At 36.9% G+C, this 16,358-nt stretch overlaps 1 protein-coding gene across 1 annotated transcript in view; it reads left to right on the plus strand.

The window, feature by feature from the left end:
• LOC577132 (quinone oxidoreductase-like protein 1) overlaps positions 1 to 11,318 on the plus strand; it is a 34,194-nt gene extending 22,876 nt beyond the window's left edge. The window contains exon 10 of the mRNA XM_030995464.1: positions 10,593 to 11,318. Within this exon, the coding sequence (XP_030851324.1) occupies positions 10,593 to 10,695 (103 nt within the window). The 3' untranslated portion in view covers positions 10,696 to 11,318. The remainder of the gene's footprint in view (positions 1 to 10,592) is intronic.
• Positions 11,319 to 16,358: the final 5,040 nt, after the last annotated feature.

Below are 16,358 nucleotides of genomic sequence, written 5' to 3' on the forward strand. Positions count from 1 at the left end.
AAATGCTAGAGCGCTGTAATGGCAGCTAGGCTAAAGCCAGGGTAATAATAAATGGTCCTCGGAATAGAATTTCTAGATAGACGGCGCCATAGAAATGCCTACCGGTATTAATATTGTTATAGTGTTATAAAAAACGTTTTCCCAATGGTTTTTAGAAATTTTGAATTCAAATCATAAATATCTTGTTAATCAGACAGACGAGCAGCTTGTAAACGTCATGGGATTCCTGACTGACCTAAAGGCTTATAATTATAATTGCAAGCATGAGCTAAATCCAGGATTTTGTTTAGAATCTGAGACAACGTTACCCAATCTCTTTAAAGGTACTATGTCCCATTTGCAGGCCAAAAAAATGAAAAGGCTAAATTCCAACGGCATTTGAAAGATAATACAAATTTAGAACTTCCCTAAAAAAAAAGGGGGGGGGGGGCTTGAAAATCTATTTAAGTAGGAAAATAACGACTATTAGTTGTTGAACCGACTTAAGAGCTATAGAGCCAGTAAGCAATAGTCTGATTTTCAGACCATTGTACCGAAGATTGGTTGTATGTTTTATGCTGCGCAAAGATTCAATCAGTTTAATTTTGGCCATTACAAGAAGTGGGTTATTGATGGAGACAAAGCTCATTTTATGTATGTTATTACCAGGGAGAGTCTCCCTGTTATTACCAAAGAAGAAAAAAGCCAGTCAGTCACTCAATAGTGTCTGACAGTGCAGTCTAATAAGTAAACAGGTTTCCTAATTGCATAATTTGAACATTAGGACACTGCTAACGTTTAAATTTCACAGATAGGACATACATGATATATTCATAATTCCTGCAAAGTTCTACAGAATTTGATATTGGCTGCAAAAGGGACATAGTATCTTTAAGGTGACCTGCCCCAGTTTTTGAGATATTTCAGAATGTTAGATTTGTTTAACCTTGGTAGGCAGTCATAATTGATTTGGTATTGTTGTATGGTGTCCATGCTATCAGGGATTATAACAATACAGAAAAAGTTGCTAACAATTCTTTCTTCTCATTCTCTCATTCTGTCTCTCTCATACCCGAACAAACACACTTTTTGTCCTTTTTTTTTTCTTCTCCTTTCTTTTTTTCTCTCTGCACTCACTTGCATTTACCCACTCCACACACACACACACATTCTCTTTCTCACTCTTGGCTCTTTTCTTGCTCTCTCTCTCTCTCTCTCTCTCTCTATTTCCTCACCTACCACCCCCCCCCCCTCCCTCCCTCCCTCCCTCCCCCACATGAGCACGCTACTCTCACTCTTTCTCTCTCCCTCTCATTACACACAGACACATATGCACACTTTTCAGCCACCCACAATACACACACTCTTCCTCTCTTTCTCACACTCACATTTGCCTCCTTTCTTGCTCTCTCTTTCTTGTTCCCTCATCCCCTTGTTCCCTCATCCCCTTGTTCCCTCACCCCCTCTCCCACATCTCTCTCTCTCACCACACGCAGACACACATTCATGCTCCTCTCTCTATCTCTTTCACTCACTCCAACCACACGCACCCACACCTAAAAACAAGCACACACCTCTCTCTCTTACCCAAACATACATGTACACACATCCACACGCACCCCTCTCTCTCTCTCTCCCTCTTTCTTCTCCTTTTGTCAGTCTTTAATTCGTATTGCACGTACTTTTCGTATCATATCGAGGATTCAGTGACACAAAGTCGTTTCTTCTTATTTTTCCAAAATGAGTATTTGATATCAAAATGTTCAGAAAAATGTGGGCTTTCCAGGAAACACAAAGACTTAACTCCAGCCAACACCCCATTGAAGTCAATGGCTAGTGAAACATAGACTTGACTCCTTATGGCCAAAGTGCTCAGTGACACATAAACCACTTTTTTCCCAAAATTGCCAAAATGGAGTTACGTCTTTGTGTCACTGACCCCTCAATATTTATGCTGCCCTAGGAATTGATATCAATAAGATATACAGTGTTTTGATAACACATGTGACTGTATGTGTATCATCTAAATAATGGCTCTGATTTTCTATTTTCGGGGCACACATGAATAGGTAGAGGTATTTTGGTTGAGTTTGTAAGAGAGTATTTTGATTGCAAACAGAGATTTTCCAAGAAAATGATTTCGTATTTGCATTCAGTAATTGTGTGCATTCCTCTTGTTTTCTTCCCTTTTTGTGTAATCATGATGTTTTCTTACCCTGCCTTTCTTTCTTTTTTTTAGCTCACCTGAGCCAAAGGTCTAGTCAGCTATTGCTATCGCTTTTTGTCCATCGTACATAAACATTCTACATTTTCAGCTTCTTCTGAAAAACGCTAGGCCAGATTGGAACCAAACTTGGTAGGAATCATTATTAGACACAAGGAAGATCTAAAGTTGTTTAAATGGGGTACGTAACCCAAGGGGGCTTGGGGGCAGCCTTCAATATCTACCATCCAAACAGCAATGTGAAAACTGTCAAAATATGTCCCATTTGAATCAAAGATATAACTCTTCAAAATGCCTAGTTACCTTAATTCTTTTACTTCATATTCTGATAGAAGGGGCGGGGGCCTGGAGTAACCCCCCCCCCCCCCTCCGAAAAAAAAGTACCTCAGTGGCAGTAATTTGTCATTCTCTTCTTCTTAGAAACCCATGGCTGGATTCTAACTAAATTTGTAGGAAACACCTGCAGGAAAGGGAGATCTGAAGTAAGCATATTCCCTCATCGGGGGATTGGGGGCAGCCTTCAATATCTACAATCCAAACAACAATGTGAAAACTGTTTGAAACAATGTCCTATTTGAATCGAGGATAACTCTTTAAAATGCCTAGTTACCCTCATTTCTTACTTCATATTCTGATAGATCATGAAGTGTAGATATGATTCCATACCAAAATGTTGATATGGATTATGGCTGAACATTGTAGGCATAATTTTCATGTGAAGAAGACCTTCATTTGTTTGAATGGGATACGTGCTTCTGCTGGGGACTTGGGAGCAGCACCCCTAGAATGCCCTACAGTTCCAAGAAATCCTATGCAAAGGGGATGGGAGCTAGGTCCCTTATTGCGAGGCCCCTGCTTTCAGTCTGTGGACCTCTTGTTCTCTGTATTGTGAACTATTAGTACCCTGGATCATGCAACACATTGAGTAATTTCTTATCATGACTGCTTTAAAGAGAAGGTTGAGTTCAGGGAAGAGGTGAAATATAATTTGTGAGCGTTATCATTCTTATTATGCAATTGTGGAAGAACATCAGATAAGACATGTTCCCTGAAAAGCATGTCTCTTCAAATATCTTCATATTCTAAATATGTCATGTAACATCATAAAAATCCATGTTTGTGTAGTCCCATACTCTTTCTGTGTACAGCGTTTCTAACTTTTCCAAGACTTGGCCAAATTTCTTATCATTTTGATGATTCCAGAACCTTGCAATACACACAAATTCTTATATGCTAGATGATGAACCTTTTCTGGTCGATTCCACACCATTTCATTCACAATGCAATCGTATGACCAGAACTCAACTTCATCTTTAAGAAAGAAATAACCATGAAAGAAATCTCAATGCAAATCACACAATAAAAAATGAAAGTAAAGATGCTTTCAGAGCGATTGTCCTCCTTGTCATTGACAAATCCCTTCCTTCATTCCCTTTCTTTTCTTTTCAGCAACCTCTCCTTATCTTTGTGCGAGTCCTTGCTTTACTACTATCAAATTCCACTTGGTCCCTTAATCTCTCTTCGTTCCTCTCTTTCTCTGTCTCTTTCTCTCTTTCTTTTGTTTTCCCTCTACTCTATCTCTTTTCCACTCCCTTCTTCCTCTTTCTCCCTTTTGTCTTTTTCTGTCTCTCTCTTTGTTAGATTTTTTCCTTTATATCGCTTTCTCTCTCTGTATATCGCTTTCTTTATTTACACTTCCTGTTTCATGTCTTCCTCAATCTTTCTGTGATAGAATTTCTTTTATCTCTCTCTCTGTCTCTCTCTCTCTCTCTCTCTCTCTCTCTCACCTACACACACACACACTTTCTCTCTTTCTCTCTCTCTCTCTCTCCCACACACACACACACACTCTCATGCACGCACTCTCTCTCTCTCTCTCTCTCTCTCCCACACACACACACACACACACACTCTCATGCACGCACTCTATCTCTCTCTCTCTCTCTCTCTCTCTACAGTCCGTCCCGTTCTCCTCCCTCTGTGGGGTTTCGAGGCTTGGGCAGCACACCCCAGTCCAAACCAAATCTGAGAACCCCGAACTGGAATTGAAATAAATCATCTCTCAAGATCACATAAGAATGGCATTTCAAAAAGTGATATTCCTATAAATAGCATTGGCACATTGAAGTATATTATTTTTTAAGTCAATAGGCATTCATGAGTGCCCCACTTTGCAAAGGGTTTTCAGCCCTTCTAATGACGTAACCATCAAAACACACCCAAGGTTTACAAGCTGGTGGTCTAGTGAATAAAAGGGAGATTAAAAAGGGTTTATTGTGACGATTCACCCCCCTGGCAGTTATTACGTCTCATGGTACATAATTACATAGACACAATGTTTACCCCTATGTTGTAGAGCGTGTATTCTTTTATCTTTTCTATTTCCAAATATAGTGTTTCATTATATGATTACTTGTTTCCCTATATTGTCCCTATTTTCACGAAGTGGTGGTAGTGAGGAAAATCGTCACGCAAAGTGAATGCAATTTTTTTTCACTAACGTCACTCGTGAAAACAGCGACGATATATGGCATACTATTCGCCCCCATGTAGTGGAGAATGTTTTCTATATCTTTTTCTATTTCCAAATATAGTGTTTCATTATATGAATATTCGTTTCCCTGAATGGCATACTACTCGCCCCTATGTAATAGAGAATGTTTTCTATATCTTTTTCTATTTCCATATATAGTTTTTCATTATGTGAATATTTTTTCCCCTATATGGCATATTGTTCGCCCCTATGTAGTGGAGAATCTTTTCTATCTCTCTTCTATTGCCAAATATAGTATTTCATTATATGAATATTTTTTCCGTGTATGGCATACTAGTACTGTTTGCCCTATGTAGTGGAGTATGTGTTCTATATCTTTTATATTGCCAAATAAAGTTTTTAATTTTATATTTGTCCCCATTTGGCATACCGGTTATGTTTGCCCCTGTGTTGTGGATTATGTTTTCTATATTTTTTTGTGAGCATTTCATTTTAGTAAGTGAATAATTTCTCCTCATGTGCAATTATTAACTTAAAACAGCTTTGTCTAGAAAATAGAATACATAGGACCCCTGATTACATCAAAACTGTCAGATTTTTACTTTGCCTTTCCTTTTTTTTCTTTCTATTTGATATCAAATATTATTTGTTAAATTTGAATCATGGTCATATATGCTTTAAATCTTTTGGATATATTGACAGTTTTATTAAGTTGTTATTTTTTTTTTTTTTCATATTCTTCTTTACCTTGATTCCTCTTGTTTCACAATTTCATTTTCATCTATCTATCTCTTTCTCAATCCCTCCCTCTATATGGGTCTCTCATTGCCTTTCTCTCCCCCTCTCTCTCTCTCTCTCTCTCCCTCTCTCTTCCTCTCCCCTTCTCTTCCTCTCCCCCTCTCTTCCTCTCTTCCTCTTCCCTCTCTCCCTCTCTTTTTCTCACCTCTCTTTTTCTCCCTCCCCCCTCTCTCGCCCCCCCTCTCTCTCTCTCTCCCCCTCTCTCCCCCTCTCTCTTTCTCTCTCTCCCCTCTCTCCCCCTCTCTCTTTCTCAATCTCAATCCCTCCCTTTCTATTGTGTCTCATACTGCCTTTCTCTCCCCCTCTCTTTTTCTCCCTCTTGCCCCCCCCCCCCCCCTCTCGCCCCCACCTCCTCTCTCTCTCTCTCTCTCCCCATCTCACCCCTCTATCTTTCTTTCTCTCTCTCTCTCTCTCTCTCTCTTTCTCTCTCTCTCTCTCTCCCTCTCAGACATAGAAGCATACGTCAAGACAAATAAATCGAAGTAATGTTGATGTACCGATAATATGTAGTCAGTGGAAGCGTGAAAGTTGATAATAATTTAATATCTCCCCCACAGGAAAAAATAAGGAAAGGAAAAAAGAAAAACAAATAAGGAAGAATGAAACAACATGAAATTCTTGGAAGAGGGAGATGTTTTTGGTTTGAACCTTTAGTGTTCTCTCATATATTCAGACTACAGCAATAATTGTTTTTTTTAACAGGGCGTAGGCTTTTTACAGCCTTTAAAAAGAACATATAATAAAAATCATCCTTGTTCACTGTTCTGGTGGGAAAATATTATCGTTCTCAAGAAATGTCTATTCTTATTCTTTTGGAGGTCACCCTTTCAAATCATCCAGTACTGAGGGCAAGGATGATCAAAGAGAGGCAAAAATTTTCACAATGAAAAATAGCGCTCATGTCTGTCTGTCAGATTTGACACTCCTGGCCTTTAACAATTATAAACCTGGTTTTAATAGCATGGCTGCCATTATGGCACTCAAGAAATTAATTCCTGCCAGGTACCTATTCACCTCACCTGGGTGGAGCATGGCAAATGTAGATTAATGTCTTGCCAAAGGACATTAGTGCCGCAACAGAACTCCAACCGCAAACCACGTAATCCAGTCTGGTGATGTACCTACTAGATGTTTCTTCTTACAAGTTTCTTATACATTTTTTTACAGCTGAACAGGCCGTAGCTCTTTCAAACAGTCTTTACTAAAATACCATCTTTTCAAAGAGAATGGATTTATCTGTCTGACATTGGTGTCAGCAAGGAAGGATTTTGTCTTTTGAGAGCTAGGTTATAGGGGAAAAAAGCTATATTGTTCTATGTCATTGGTGTCTGGGCTACATCATCCCTTGTTAGGTTCACATGAAAGCCTATTAAGTTTATAGGATATGGTTTTAAGCTTCAAAGATATCTTGTAGCTATAGGCACCTAATGACGACGAACGTGCTAGTGGTTGTAAAACTTTAAGCTTAATAGAAATTTTAGACCATGAAAGATCTTAAGGTTAATAAAATAGTTACAAGCAGCAGGGGTTCCTCCCACAATGATGACTCAGTGGTAGAGCGGTGGTGTCGTAACCGGGAGGTCCCTGGTTCAAAACCAAGTCAATGCACTAGTGCCATGGTTACTTCCTTAAAAGCGTTACATACATTCTTTCTTAGCAGTCAAGTAAAACAATCATCAAACATCAAAGCTTGTTGTTAAAATGTCCGCTCCAAAAATTGAATACTCATTGTTTCAGTCCCACATGAACCCTTGTCATTGGTAGTTGATTTAAACTACAATCGTTTCGTGTGAACCTACCTTGTAATATATAATTTGTTAGGTGTGACATGCATGAAAAGATGTCTCAATGTAGGCTTTCATGTTACCTTGTCCTAAATCCCTGCAGCCCCGGGGGAGGGATTGAATCAAGACCGGTGTCTTCATTAATGTTGAAGCACGTCATATATGCTGGGCGGGGAAAACGTGGAATTTTCTTCTCCATTGAATTGTTAATAATGTTTTATGCTTTTTAACCTTGTTGGATTATGTCACATTGTGGTGTAGCCTACTTGTCTCCATGTCTGGTATGTGAGATATTTATTCTGAAATGCATTTTTTTAAGAGTTTTAACCTTTTCAGTGACATAGGCAGTGGCATAAACATTCCAAGATTTTACCTAATAGTTTCACCTTTTTTCATCTTCACAATTCACAATTCTTTCATTTTCTTCGTATTTATTTGTGTTCTTGATCCGACTTCATAACATGTGAAGTAGAATATCATTTTGCATTCTATACCTTGCTTTCAGGGGAGTAGATTACCTCAATCACAAGAAAGAAGGAAAAACATGAAATTTGATGTACAAAAGGCATGGAGAGTTGTCCACAAATGATGTCTTCAAATTGAATATCCCCTCTTCTCTAGTGACTAGTCATTTCAAAAAGCTTTAACTTTTCACTGATTTTATTCAAATATCTTAAACTTTCCAATAAAAGTAACTTAGTATGAAGGTTTTGGTTCCTTTTAAGTAAAAAGTGCCTGTGACATAATAGATATGTAAAGTATATGAGCACATTAGATTCAAAGTGAACACAATGAAAAGTTGTGCTTATAAATTATGCTGATGCTCTTTGACTTATAATAGCATTTTTCAACCTGCTGAAATTGAGAAAAGTCTTGCATGTTCTTTATTTGCATACCATTGAATGAAAAATGAACCATGACTAATCTTTAATAGTTTTGAATGGCATTTGGAAACTTTGTAGCAAATTCTAATTGGTTTGAAATCTGCTCTTACTGTAAAATTTAGTAAAAAGTAGTCATAAGTTTGTATGTGATAGTTTGGAATCTTGAATATTTAAACATTGGGAATTTTCAAGTGTAAATTCAAATTAAGTGCAATAAATGCATTTGCCTACTTGTTATCTGCTACATTTTTTGGTTGTAAATGTACTGATGTCTGAGTGAGGAAATGAAACCTTGAAAGGAAACTCTTTTAAAAGAAAGCAGAAAATTCAGAGAAGCAGAAAAGTGAAAGTTTGAATGAAACTGAACAAAAAATAAGAAAGTTATGAATTTTTGAAAGTTGTAATCCCTTTAAGTATGAGCACTTCAAATTGGCTGAATGGGTTATTAGAATGTTACTGTGAGGTAGTAACAAACAACATATGTTTAAAGACTGTCAATACTACTGGGCCAGAAGGGATTAGACCACACAGCGAGGTCACTGACTGGTGGCTATCTCATGGGGCTAGGATCATGGGGGACCAACAGGCACCGATTAGGGAAGTTTTCTATATAGAGAGAGCAAGTAGCTACAAGTAGAACAGAGGGGCTTTAAAAACACAATTTTTAAAAAAATATAAATGTCAAAATGTATGGTTCAGGAGGGCCATCTATCTTTAGAGGATATAATGATATATGCTATTCATACAATATTTTGAGCAGTGCCCCAAGGGAGAAGGCACTTCGGAGAAAAATGGAAACAAATAGGAGAGTTGTCACAATCCACAGACCAAGCTGCAAATTTGAGAATTGATATTTCAAACAATCATAAATCACTTTATTATTGGTCTTATTTTTTAAAACTTTTGCCAATCTGTTTTATTTTTTCTGCTTTTAAAAAAGTGAACTTATTACAATACAAAGGTTGGATTACCCTTTAAGTATTACCTTTTAAAGTTACAAAAGTTATATGGTTGAAAAGTACCATGTAATGTTTAATGATACCTTAAAGGCTTGTGATCAGTCCTTAGAAGATATCACTTTTAATGAATAAAGAAGATGAGTTTTTTTTAAAGTCAACACTTTTCCCTCACACAACTGTGTTTCAAGTGCTTTTATAGAAGAAGTGAGCATAGCAGATTTCCAACAAAACACTAAAGCGTTCAAATCGAGAAAAAACCACCGATGGGGAAAATTTGTTTGGCATTGAAATTTTATAAGGATTCCTTTTCCTTCTTCTTCTTCTTCGATACACCTGTGGGCGGGCCTGTTTTGTGATTCCTATTAATGACAGGGTATTCACCTCTCACGAACAACGCCCATACCAAAGTAAAAACCGTTATAAACCACTTAAGACATTAATCCTTTGAAAGTAGGTGGAAAGTAGGAAAGCTTTACATACCGTTAGTACACCCACTCTTTGAAACATGGTTCTTTTATTTCATGTATTTAACTTTAAAGATATTCCTAAGTTCTAGTCATGATAATGTTCTCACAGAATTAATTGAAATTTACTGAAAATATCATTTGAAAAAGCTGCAAATAGAGGACACTTGTTAAATCTGTAATGTTTCGCCTTCTTCATATTAAATCACTAATTGAGAATGACTTTATAAATTCTTTTTGTTTTATTTTCCACAAAAATAAAACAATAAAATTACAAAAGTGTAAAAGTGAATTAAAAGCCTATGAGGCAAAAAAATGTGACCTCCCCCCCCCCCCCCCAAAAAAAAGCAATCAAAATACATCAAAGCCTCATCAAAGAAATGATACGGGAATGATGATTTAAGACAAGACAACAAGTTGAAACAGGATATAAGAAATTTGTTTATATAATTGTGGAGGGAGCCAACAGGAAAACAGGTGGATAGTCTTAAATGCGTGACGTTTGCACCAAACATATACGTAATTAAAGAATTCAATGTTGTGTTATATTGTTGTATAATAATACCAAATGACAAATTTCATGAGAAAAAATGAACTATGATAATGATATATAAATAGAGCAAAACATTCAGAAAACATTGTCTTTACCAGAATTCAAGCTAACTTTTTAATTCAAAAGAAGCAATGTAAGAACTATTTGAAAATGTTAAAATAGAAGGCAGTACTCCATCTTCTATTATTTGTAGAATTTACTCAAAATGTTATTTTTTGCATCTGTTGTTGCATTTATTTTGAGTTGTGGACATTGCACAGTCTCTTCTTTGTATGCATCTTTGAAAAACTGTTTATAAATCTTGATTTTTACATCAAGCGTGATTGTGGAGTGATCAAAGAAACAAATTGATTATGGACCATTTTGCATTTAATATTGATAAAAATACACACATTGTATATTATTATTATTATGTTGTCTCATTTTCTGTGTATTATATTCTCACTCTTTCAGACCACCTATCGTCAAATCACTATCATTGGAGGAAGTTCCGCACAAGTACCTGGATCTATTGGCATCAGCAGGCTGCAGCAAAATCGTCATGGAAATAAAGTAAAAGTTAGATCTATTTGTTTGTTCGAAGACCAAATTTATGTGTGTGTAGTCAGACCCCTCCATTGAGGTCACCCAAGGGAAACAGTAAAAAGTGGCCACTGGAGGGCAGGTCCTACAACATGCATTTTTTTTCTTGAAGGAGCCAACATACATGACCACTATAGACAGGTGGTCTTCATAGAGAGGTGGCTACTTTAGACATGCTTGGCTGTACTTTCATGTTGTCATATTTAAAGATTTCCCAATCACTTACCTTGATATTGGAGAAAATCCAGATTAGAAATACAGTGGAACCTTATTATAGAGACCATTGTTTTTTTGTTTTTTTAATTACAACAAAGTAATTTGCCAATCCCTCTTCTTTGCATGGTTTGGTTTACCCTTGATTTGACAAGGTTTCAATACAACAAGGAAATATTTTTTCTTGTTTCCATGAAGTATAACTACTGTTCAACTTCATGACAAGTAGGTATGATGGGACATTGACATCTAGCATCTACTGAACATTTTCTTGTTGTGCCTTTTGGTTTGACTGTTTTTTACCCTTCTCTTCGGGTCCATCTAGCCAGTCCCCCCCCCCTTGTGCAGGCCTCCCCTCTCCATCCCTCTCCATCCCCTCCTATCCCCTCCTATCCCCTCTCCCTCCCCTCTCCCTCCCCTCCCCTCCCCTCCCCTATCCCCCCTCTCTCCCTCTCCCCCCACATCTCTCTCTCCCTCTCCCCCTCCTCTCTCCCTCTCCTCCCCTCTTCCTCCCATTTCCCTACCCTCCCTTCCCTCTACCCTCCCATCCACTCTCACTCCCCTCTCACTCCCTTTCCCTCCTCTCCCCTCCCATATCCCTCCCCTGTCCCTCCCCTCCTATCCCCTCTCGCTCCCCTTCCCTTCCTTCCCCTCACCCCTTCTCACTTTTATAACCATCACATCCCAAGGAAGGATTTTTCATTGTTTTATTTCAGTGTGGTGGGGGGGGGGGCAGTATGATAAAAATAATGACAATATTCCATTCTTGTAGATGTATAAAGCATATCACATGATGATATAACGTCTATATACGTCCATTATTTTTTGATATTTGGTTCATAACTTGGTTCATACCTGGTGCAAATGAGCCAGATGTATGTTCTGTAAGTGAAAATGATATCATGGTAGATGTGATGTGCATTTAAATCTAACTATATATATATATATATATATGCCTTTTTTTAAACGTTTCTTAAGCAAACTCATAATCTCACAGAGTTTATTTTTGTTTTCTATTTTGTTTGAATAGTAACTATTTTACTTTGTTCTTTTTATGTATGCCATTAAAATGAAGAATATTAGTACAAAGCCTGCAGATGATTTATCTCAGAAAAGATCACTAAATTTGCAAAGGTTATTAGGTGTCTGCTAGTGAGATAGTTAGTGTTGAATGAAGTTGCCATTATTTGATAGTAAATAATCTATTTGTGGTATACTTTAGCAAATTATGTATTGTCTATCAAATTATAGTAATGATATCCTGTTATAGAAATGTATATATACTTGCCGTTGCCGATTTATCAAATTAAATATCTCTATCATCTTTTATGTATCTTGATTACTTTATGGAATACTATTTTCTTTTAAATATATTGTTTTGTATTATCTTCATGAAATGTTATGTTACATTATTTCTACAAAGTTATGATTCAGTACTCCTCTCAGTTAGTGGAGTTAGGAGTAAACCTGACCCCCCCCCCCCTTGCCTCCCCTGTTTCTATAAATTTAGTAGAGGGTTTCACCATGCTAGATACATATTCAAGGGGACTGAAACATGTACATGTTTTTAATTTATTTGATTGATTGTTTTTCACATTTCCATAAAAAATAACAAAACAATAAACACTATATACATAGTAATAATTCAACACATTGATGACTTAATGAAAATTAGGAAAACAAAAATCAACAAGAACAAAAGCAGAAATACAGAATAACATCGACTATAAACAAATTAATATCAATTTGAGGGATTATGAAAAGTGATGAACTTATAACATAACCCCATGTTTGTATTAATAACTGTATAAATTATATTGGAAAAGAAGACAAAACAAAACATCAATACATATTAATAACAATTCAGTTGAGGTACATGAATTAGATTGTGTAGAAGGTACTTCTTAAGTTTGGATTTGAATATATTTAGGGATTGATTTTTAAAAATATTTTCAGGTAAATTATTCCAGAATACAAGGCCATTGTGAGATGGTGATTTTGTAGATAATATTTTGTAATGGCTTTCAACAATGTCATATTGATCGATCACAAACATGAATATATTTAAGAGAGTGTGTGACATGTATAGAATGACAGAGAATGTAGAACATGAGATGAGGGATGATACATGTTAAAGATGACTGGAAGTTGATTATTTTGAAGAAAGTGGACATTGTCGAAGAAATTGGACATCGTCATTTATAGAAGATTTGTTTGGGTTGTTTGGCTGTTTTGTTTTAGTTTTAGTTTGTTCGGTTTGTTATTATTCATGTTTTTAAATAATTTTGTTTAAAGTTATTCAAAAGCGTGTTTGGGTGTAGATGTTATCAACATCACTTTTAGGCCCTCTCGATCTTAAGGAGACTAAATCCTTAGCCACTATAATAACAGAGGTGGCCTTAACATACAGGTTTGACTGTATGTTAAAGGGACTTGGTAACATTGTTCAGATGAGAGAAAAGGTAGTGACTTCAATGCAAGATGTACAATTAAAAATAATCTGAAAGTTTGAGTGAAAACAGACAATTATTAATGATAAAAATTGGGGGAAACTGATCTGATCGATTCCTTAATTCTCCCAAACATCCCAGACATTTAAGTGTTGAAAGATTTTTAAAAGCCTGTCTTTTGTCTTATTTTCATGGAAAACGGTTGGGAAAATTGGGTGTCGCACAGTGACACCTTCAAAGAAAACCATAAATATTTGAAGACCAATTCTTGTAGAGAACATTATATAATAACTGTCTTCCAAAGTGACATGAAATGAACGAGAAAGATCACAAATTACTTTTCACTCTACCAGAACTCGACCTATTTAAAGTTATCATAAATAGCTATGTAGAGCAGGATAATGACCTGTCAATGAACGAAAGGGAAAACTGTATCGCATTACGTAAGGATAGATTTCGATTTGAGTGGAATTATAGAGGGGCTTCTCCCACCCAAGTTGTCATTAATCGTGCATCTTTGAATACTTACCTCATTCAAGAACAGGAAAATCTGATTTTCATTGAAACTGTATCACATAAATACCAGGGTCGCGTTTAATTGAGGCAGAAACTGTATCGCGTACCCGGCTAAATATGCCACCGTGACCTACAAATTAGTCTGTTTTATCGATATTCTGATGGTCAGTTGTAACCCTGGCCATCACAACTGACCACTCACAACTTCTCTGGCCCCCTTTCCGAGGTCCGTTCCAGACAATACATCAATCATATACTGGTCATCTGTTGCGTTATTATCCGGATTCTAAGCCCCTGTTGCGATCGAAATGAAATGTTCAAGGATATTTTTGTTATTATTACGATCACCTTTTTGTTGTCCCCAAAAGCGTCAAATTAAGGTCAAGGCAATCTAGAGTGAACGAAATAAAGACCTACCCTTCTCGGGACACTTCTCCCCTAAATGTGTTTGCAATTATCACACGTAGAATTAGATCGAAGTTTACTGTGCCAAACCGTTGTGAAACCGATGGTGTAATTGTGCTTGAAAACCAAAATCAGAGATCTTGAAATGGGTCATCGCCATGCGGTCAGCAATATTCCTGTGTAATATCAAAATATAATAATTATAGGCATTTCTTTAGCGTCGTCTATCTAGAAATTCTATTCCGAGGCGCATTTAAAAACTCCGGCTTTAGCCTAGCTGCCATTAGAGCGCTCTAGTATTTCGAGGAATTAATCCCTGCCAGCTAGGTGCCCATTTACATCACCCGAGTCGAGTGTGGCAAAGGACATTGGTGCCGTATCGGGAATCGAACCACGACCTTTGAATTGCAAGTCAAGTGCTTAAACCACGACACTACAATATTGTCTTATTTACCCAGGGTAGCCACGTCAGTATTAATACCGCTCTTCCCGAAGGCCCTTTATTAATTACCCAAGCATTTCCTTGACATTGTGCACCTTATCCTACACTCCTAGGATGTGTGTCTTCATATGGGCACCTCTGGACCTCTAGTATGAGAGTGTGCATTTATCACATCAAAATTGATGTTGATTTATTTATTAAAATATGAAAATAGCCCATATATCGTTGTGTCAGCCTTTGGTGCTTGATTATTGATCTTGATAATACTGTAAAAAGCCTTGGTATTATTAAAGTAGGCCTGGCTATACATGGTCGTTTTTCTTTTGATGTGGCAATCATTTATTTAAACGTAACGATCGACTGGATGGTACTGCATACACCCATTCATTAAGTTAATCTTACGTTGAATTATAATTCATGAAGAAGTGCGTCCACCCCCCCCCCCGTTATAATTGTGTTGCGATCGAGAGGTTACTTGAATTTTGTTCTTCAACGTTTTGTAAAAGTAATATAAAATTACATTTTCGCTCCTCTCGCAAAATTGAGACTTCACCTTCGCTAGAGATTAGGCCCTGTGCCTATCTTCGGCACAGTCGTTCCTTATTTTTCCTAAACAAGCTAAAAAATTTGCTAGGATAGGCCTTAGGCAATATATCATTAGCCTCAAACGTGATATAATTATACTTTACACAACGTGGTATTTTTTTTTTTGTATAAAGGCCTAGAAGAGCTGTTTGTTCATTTTCTTGTTCTTCTTTTTCTTTAAGGGGTTGCGGCCGTTTTGCTTGGCCATGTTTCTACCCCTTTCTAACCCATCTAAGATGCCAATGACCGACTCGTGTGTATCTAGAAGGAACGGAAATAGCATTGATAGTCAGATAAAAGTTGCGATTTACGTTTATTGACCCGTACTTTATCGAGAAGATGATAACAAAAATATTGCTCTTCAAAGAGTTTGAAAGGAATCGTAACTCTCCGGGGGTGTGACTTTGTAACTGTATACATAAATGAACGTGATAACTCCTGCAAAACATTGAAAAAACACTTTGAAAATATTTGGTAATCTCTCTTTCTATCCAAATATAGTCTTGTCTTTTTTTTTCTCTCTCTCTATTTTGTTTCTCTCTCTTTTAATTTCTCGTCACTCTCTATCTACATCATTATGCTCTTGCTCTGTCAATGTCTGCCTTTGTGTATCTCTCTAAATCCTGAATTCTTTTGAGAAATTTAATTCCTAATGAATTTTCATGATGGATTATGTTTCAATTATCTCCCTAATTTCTACCTTCAAACATCCGCATCTTGAAGTATTATCAATAATAATCGTGTCGCTTCTAAATCTGGCGTAGGTGGACATGCAGCGTTAAATTATTTATGTTTTGGTTTAAAAGTCGAAAGGAAAAGAAACGCAGGGGTGAATTAATAATTCATATCACCGTGCCGCCAACATATTGGAAACGCCTTATATCTTTGGAAAAATGCTGAACTTTGTTTACCCCCCCAAAAGTACAGTCATTCGAGTCTGTAGGAGATAACCTTTGAAAGTCTTAAAACAAAGGACTAATATTTATACTCTTTTGAACCTACTCATTGTTGAGTTAGGGTTCACGA

The sequence above is a fragment of the Strongylocentrotus purpuratus genome, unplaced genomic scaffold, assembly GCF_000002235.5.
Source record: "Strongylocentrotus purpuratus isolate Spur 01 unplaced genomic scaffold, Spur_5.0 spur5_scaffold_21, whole genome shotgun sequence".
Classification (NCBI taxonomy): domain Eukaryota; kingdom Metazoa; phylum Echinodermata; class Echinoidea; order Camarodonta; family Strongylocentrotidae; genus Strongylocentrotus; species Strongylocentrotus purpuratus.